The 6,965-nt window shown below is 46.2% G+C and overlaps 1 protein-coding gene across 1 annotated transcript; it reads right to left on the bottom strand.

The window, feature by feature from the left end:
- Positions 1-374: 374 nt before the first annotated feature.
- LOC149985433 (uncharacterized) lies at positions 375-6,631 on the bottom strand. The gene is made up of 2 exons (XM_090184175.1): positions 5,749-6,631; positions 375-445 (listed from the first exon to the last, which is right to left on the bottom strand). Exons 1-2 carry the CDS (start codon positions 6,629-6,631, stop codon positions 375-377), a joined length of 954 nt encoding a protein of 317 aa, XP_090040301.1.
- Positions 6,632-6,965: the final 334 nt, after the last annotated feature.

The following is a 6,965-nucleotide window of genomic DNA, read 5'->3' as shown; positions in this document are numbered from 1 at the left end:
TGCACAGTAGACATTTTGTTGGATGGTCATTGTAGTGGGGTGTGTTTGCAATTTTCTCGCTAAAACCTGCAATCTGCTCGCTAAAACCTTCAGATTGCAGGTAAAGCCCTAAGAGTACGTTGGCCTGCTCTCTTTAACGAGACATACATTCTGCAGAACCTGTCCATAATACAGGTTTCTGAGGATTTGCAAAAACCTGCAAATTTCAGGTATAATAATGTGAGTATGTTAGTGTTTGATATAGAATCAGCTAGCCTCTGGAATGGCCTGCCAGCCATACCTGTGTCACCTATTTGCACTTGTGTGCTGTTCCCTCAATAAGTCTGGCATGGTTGCTAGTGAGAGCTAATGGCCTTAGTGAAATTATACCTTATTTAGGAAGGAATCACCGTGTTGCTGAGCAGCTTCTCAGGAAACCCCTGGACGGTGATGCTCATTAGGGCTGCTGGACGCCACAAAGCCAGGAATCCTACATGCGGCTAGGCATGGAAATGCTGCTGACTGCAGGTCCTTGCAATGTCCAAAAGGATGAGGCCAAGCGGATGATATGGAAATCACTGGATCACTTGCTAAGCACTTTACCCACTATTAGTAAGCAAACATGGTGACAACGTTATCATGTGTCATCTTCATCATGTTAACATGCTATACATATTTTTATTGTTCATGACAACTTCTCAATATCATGATATAATAGGTAGATTTCAGTTGCAGATTTTACTTCTCAGTTTAGTCTACACATAGCCTACAGTGCTGCGAAGGAAATCAAATTGTCAAGCCTTTATTATGAGAGCGACCAGTTTAATGACTGACTTCTCAAGTAAAACAAGCAGGTAATGTGTGTGTGTGTGCATCAGTGTGTGTGTGTGTGTGTGTGTGTGTATCAGTGTGTGTGTTTTGGGGGGCGATGGGACTCAGTTATCTTATCATGTTAATACATTCTCGGTCCATCTTCGCTTGTTTCCTCATTATCCTAATTGAGTACAAATTGGTTAAGAAGGAGCAGCGCAGTTATCAAGCTGCTTAGTTTTATCAGATGACAATGTAAGCCCTTGATCCTATTAGAGACAAAGCGGCTAACGCTTAAACACGCTATGTCAGCTTACTGAGGAGATGGATGGGGGATGGATAGCTGGATTGGCAGTGGAGGGGTATAGTGGGGGGTGTAGCAGGGTGTGAGGCCAGGGGAAGTGCACGTGATTCCCCCCTCCCGGTCCCTCTCCTCATGATTTAACACTTTTAGCATTTCCCTGAAAAGCTAAGATAGTGTTTGGGTTGGCTTGTCCCTGATCCCTGTTCCCAATCATACAGCTTGGAGCCACCAACCCCACCTTCAACTGACGGAACTACTGAGAACCAGCAAAACTCCACGATTATGGAGAGTCAACTCCTTACTGTAAAGGCAATGGTATTAGGGACCCTTGGGATCTGGACCAATTCAAATCACGGAGTGGCTATGTGACCAGATTCTCTGGACACCCCTTTCCGATAGCTAAACAATCAATGTGTAAACAGGGCTAAGCTACATGTTATGTTGTCATGTAGGCTAAATGCCTTTGGTTTCACCCCACATTTAGGATAAGGGTATTGCAAAAAAAACTGATCTGCGTTCTGCTCATGTTTGTGCTACTGAAATAGAGGTTTTACAATGCCTCTCAAAGAAGGGTACCGATTGGTAGATGGGTAAGAAAAAATAATTCAGACGCTGAATATCAATTTGAGCATGGTAAAGTTATTAATTAGGCTTTAGATGGTATATCAATACACCCAGAAGATGTCTGTCTAGCAATTGTCAACAACCAACTTGAAAGAGCAGGAAAGAGCAAATGTTGCACAATCCTGGTATGCAAAGCTCTCAGAGACTTACCCCCAAAACACTCACAGCTGTAATCGCTGCCAAAGGTGTTTCTAAAATGTATTGACTCAGGTGGGTGAATACTTACACTACCAGTCAAAAGTTTTAGAAAACTTACTCATTCAAGGGTTTTTCTTCATTTTTACTATTTTCTCCACATTCAAGGGGTTTTCTCTATTTTTACAATGTTCTACATTGTAGAATAATAGTGAAGACATCAAAACTATGAAATAACACATATGGAATCATGTAGTAACCAAAAAAGTTAAACAAATATATTTGAGATTCTTCAAATAGCCACCCTTTGCCTTGATGACAGCTTTGCACACTCTTGGCATTCTCTGAACCAACTTCACCTGACGTCTTCATCGACCTGACCAAGGCTTTCGACTCCGTCACTCACCCCATTCTTATCGGCAGACTCAACAGCCTTGGTTTCTCAAATGCCTGCCTTGCCTGGTTCAGCAACTACTTCTCTGATAGAGTTCAGTGTGTCAAATCGGAGGGCCTGTTGTCTGGACCTCTGGCAGTCTCTATGGGGTTCCCACAGAGTTCAATTCTCAGGTTGGCTCATTTCTCTGTATATATCAATGATGTCGCTCTTGCTGCTGGTGATTCTCTGATCCACCTCTACGCAGACGACACCATTCTGTATACATTTGGCCCTTCTTTGGACACTGTGCTAACAAACCTCCAAACGAGCTTCAATGCCATACAACACTGCTTTCGTGGCCTCCAACTGCTTTTAAATGCTAGTAAAAACAAAGTGCATGTTCTTCAACCGATTGCTGCCCGCACCCTCTCGCCCGACTAGCATCACTACTCTGGACGGTTCTGATTTAGAATATGTGGATGACTACAAATACCTAGGTGTCTGGTTAGACTGGAAACTCTCCCTTCAAAATTAAATCTAGAATCGGTTTCCTATTTCGCAAAAAAGCCTCCTTCACTCATGCTGCCAAACATACCCTCGTAAAACTGACTATCCAACCGATCCTTGACTTTGGCGATGTGATTTACAAAATAGCCTCCAACACTCTACTCAGCAAACTGGATGTAGTCTATAACAGTGCCATCCATTTTGTCACCAAAGCCCCATATACTACCCACCACTGCGACCTGAATGCTCTTGTTGGCTGGCCCTCACTACATATTCGTCGCCAAACCCACTGGCTCCAGGTCATCTATAAGTCTTTGCTATGTATACAGTGGGGAGAACAAGTATTTGATACACTGACAATTTTGCAGGTTTTCCTACTTATGTCATGCAATAAAATGCAAATGAATTACTTAAAAATCATACAATGTGATTTTCTGGATTTTTGTTTTAGATTCCGTCTCTCACAGTTGAAGTGTACCTATGATAAAAAAAATTACAGACCTCTTCATGCTTTGTAAGTAGGAAAACCTGCAAAATCGGCAGTGTATCAAATACTTGTTCTCCCCACTGTAGCTCCGCCTTATCTTAGCTCACTGGTCACCATAGCAACACCCACCCATAGCACGTGCTCCAGCTGGTATATTTCACTGGCCATCCCCAAAGCCAACACCTCCTTTTCTCTGCTGCCAATGACTGGAACAAATTGCAAAAATCACTGAAGCTGGAGTCTTATATCTCCCTCTCTATAAGGGAGACTATAAGCATCAGGAGTCAGAGCAGCTTACCAATCACTACCTGTACACAGCCAATCTGTAAATAGCACACCCAACTACATCATCCCCATATCATTACTGTAATGGCGTATGTGTGTAGCTGGTGAGATGAGTCAGGCGCAGGACAGCAGATATGAGTAATAAAATACATTACTCAAAAATTCAAACATAACACGTAATATACACGGCCACACAATACGGACCACAATACAACAAACAATCACACACAAATACAACATGTAGAACAGGGGGTTAAATAATAAACAAGTAATTGATTAAGTGAAGCCAGTTGTGATAAGACAAAGACAGAACAAATGGAAAATGAAAAGTGGATCGGCGGTGGCTAGAAAGCCGGTGATGTCGACCACCGAACGCCGCCCGAACAAGGAGAAGGACCGACTTCGGCAGAAGTTGTGACAGTTACTTATCCTCTTGCTCTTTTGCACCCCAGTATCTCTACTTGCACATCATCATCTGCACATCACTCCAGTGTTAATGCTAAATTGTAATTATTTTGCCTCTATGGTCTATTTATTGTCTTACCTCCCTACTCTTCTACATTTACACACACTGTACATAGATGTTTCTATTGTGTTATTGACTGTATGTTTGTTTATGTGTAACTCTGTTGTTGTTTTTGTCGCACTGCTTTACTTTATCTTGGCCAGGTCGCATTTGTAAATGAGAACATGTTCTCAACTGGCCTACCTGGTTAAATAAATTATTGAAATAATGAAATAAACAAATAATTATATTTAAACAACATGGACGATACATTGGAGATAATATAAAAATGTATTGGAAACAATAGAACACTACGATAAATCTGGGAAACCAGGCCTGCTATTCATAGTTTACTTTGAAAAGGCTTTTGATAAAGTATGACTGGAGTTTATATACAGTTGAAGTCGGAAGTTTACATACATTTAGGTTGGAGTCATTAAAATTGTTAAAACTATTCCACAAATTTGTTTAATATCCATAATTTTTATGATTATTTATTTGAATTGCGCGCCCTCCAGTTTCACCCGGAAGTTGTCCCGCTGGGACGCCTAACCCAAAGAAGTTTTAATTCTGTCGATATATATCCAAAATGTCCATCTATTTGGTTCTTTTAATAAGAAAATCTCAACATGAACACAACTGATACAAAAACAATAAACGTGAAACGAACGAAAACCGAAACAGTACCGTGTGGTGAAAAACACAGACACGGAAACAAACACCCACAAACAAACAGTGAAACCCAGGCTACCTAAGTATGATTCTCAATCAGAGACAACTAATGACACCTGCCTCTGTTTGAGAACCATACTAGGCCGAAACATAGAAATCCCCAAATCATAGAAAAACAAACATAGACTGCCCACCCCAACTCACGCCCTGACCATACTATGTAATGACAAAACAAAGGAAATAAATATCAGAACGTGACAGTACCCCCCCCCCCCCCAAAAAAAAAGGTGCCGCCCGCAAAACATTAACCTATAGAGGAGGGTCTGGGTGGGCGTCTGTCCGCGGTGGCGGCTCTGGCGCGGGACGTGGACCCCACTTCACCACAGTCTTTCTCCGCCTCATTGTCCGCCTCCGTGGCCTCCTAAACACGTCGACCCTGCTCAATGGCCCCACTGGACTGAGGGGCGGCTCGGGACTGAGAGGCGGCTCCGGACTGAAAGGCGGCTCCGGGCTGAGGGGCGGCTCGGGACTAAGGGGCGGCTCCGGACTGAGGGGCGGCTCCAGACTGAGGGGCAGATCCAGGCTGACTGACGGCTCTGGCGGATCTTGGCTGACTGACGGCTCTGGCGGATCCTGGCTGACTGGCGGCTCTGGCGGATCCTGGCTTACTGGCGGCTCTGGCGGATCCTGGCTGACTGGCGGTTCCTGGCTGACTTGCGGCTCTGGCGGCTCCATGCTGACTGGCGGCTCTGGCGACTCCATGCTGACTGGCGGCTCTGGCGGCTCCATGCTGACTGGCGGCTCTGGCAGCTCCATGCTGACTGGCGGCTAATGACAGACGGGAGACTCTGGCGGCTAATGACAGACGGGAGACTCTGGCGGCTCATGACAGACGGGAGAATCTGGCGGCTCATGACAGACGGGAGACTCTGGCGGCTCATGACAGACGGGAGACTCTGGCGGCTCATGACAGACGGGAGACTCTGGCGGCTCATGACAGACGGGAGACTCTGGTGGCTCATGACAGACGGGAGACTCTAGCAGCTCTGGACAGACAGGACCACCTGTAGGGAGGAGACAGAGAGACAGCCTGGTGCGTGGGGCTGCCACAGGACCCACCAGGCTGGGGAGACCTCCAGGAGGCTTGGTGTTAGGAGGAGGCACCTGAAGGACCGGGCTGTGGGGGAGCACTGGAGCTCTTGTGCGCAGCCTTGGCACCACTCCCCCAGGCTGGATAACTACTCTAGCCCGGACCCTCCAGAGTGCAGGCACAGGTTGAACCGGGCTGTGGGTAAGCACGGGAGATCTAGTGCCTACTACGCGCACCTCTCCCTTAGGCTCCACTCCCACATTTGCCCAGCACGAGCGGAGTGCAGGCATAGGACGCATTGCACCCTCCCAGCGCCACGGAGACACAGTACGCAGAGCCGGCACAGGATACCCTGGACCGAAACTGCGTAATGGCGACCAGACACGCTGAGCAGGCCCTGGCTGGATGCCCACACTCACATGACACTTTCGGGGGGCTGCCCTATAGCGCACTGGGCTATGGGCAAGTACTGGCGACACCGTGCGCTTAACTGCATAACACTGTGCCTGACCAGTAACGTGCTGCTTATAATAAGCACAAGGAGTGAGCTCAGGTCTGCTACCTGGCTTAGCCCCACACCTCGTGCGCTCAGCTTTCGCTGCCTCCAGCTCCGCTTTGGGGCAGCGATATTCCCCAGCCTGTGCCCAGGGTCCTTCTCTGTTCAAAATCTCCTCCCATGTCCAGGAGTCCTGTGATGCTGGCCGCTGTTGTTGTTGCTGCTGCTGTCGTCGCTGTCTGTTACCACGCCGCTTGGTCCTTGGTTGGTGGGTGTTTCTGTAAGGGTTTTCCTCCTCTTCATCTGAAGAGGAAAGGCAAGAAGGATCGGAGGACCAATATGCGGCGTGGTAAGTGTCCATGGTTCTTTTAAGAAAATCTCAACATGAACACAACTGATACAAAAACAATAAACGTGAAACGAACAAAAACCGAAACAGTACCATGTGGTGAAAAACACAGACACGGAAACAAACACCCACAAACAAACAGTGAAACCCAGGCTACCTAAGTATGATTCTCAATCAGAGACAACTAATGACACCTGCCTCTGACTGAGAACCATACTAGGCCGAAACATAGAAATCCCCAAATCATAGAAAAACAAACATAGACTGCCCACCCCAACTCACGACCTGACCATACTAAATAATAACAAAACAAAGGAAATTAAGGTCAGAACGTGACATCTCTCTA

Source organism: Oncorhynchus mykiss, chromosome 1 (assembly GCF_057628025.1).
Source record: "Oncorhynchus mykiss isolate SJ-2025 chromosome 1, ASM5762802v1, whole genome shotgun sequence".
Taxonomy (NCBI): Eukaryota; Metazoa; Chordata; class Actinopteri; order Salmoniformes; family Salmonidae; genus Oncorhynchus; species Oncorhynchus mykiss.
This window is presented reverse-complemented; position numbering and strand designations above follow the sequence as displayed.

Bases quoted from the DNA above. Each gene is read 5' to 3' on its own strand.
- LOC149985433 (XM_090184175.1), bottom strand. From the start codon at position 6,631: ATGGACACTTACCACGCCGCATATTGGTCCTCCGATCCTTCTTGCCTT. The intron at 446-5,748 runs GTGGTCCTGTCT...TGTGGCGTCCAG, and splicing joins TCTCTGTCTCCTCCCTACAG to CAGCCCTAATGAGCATCACC.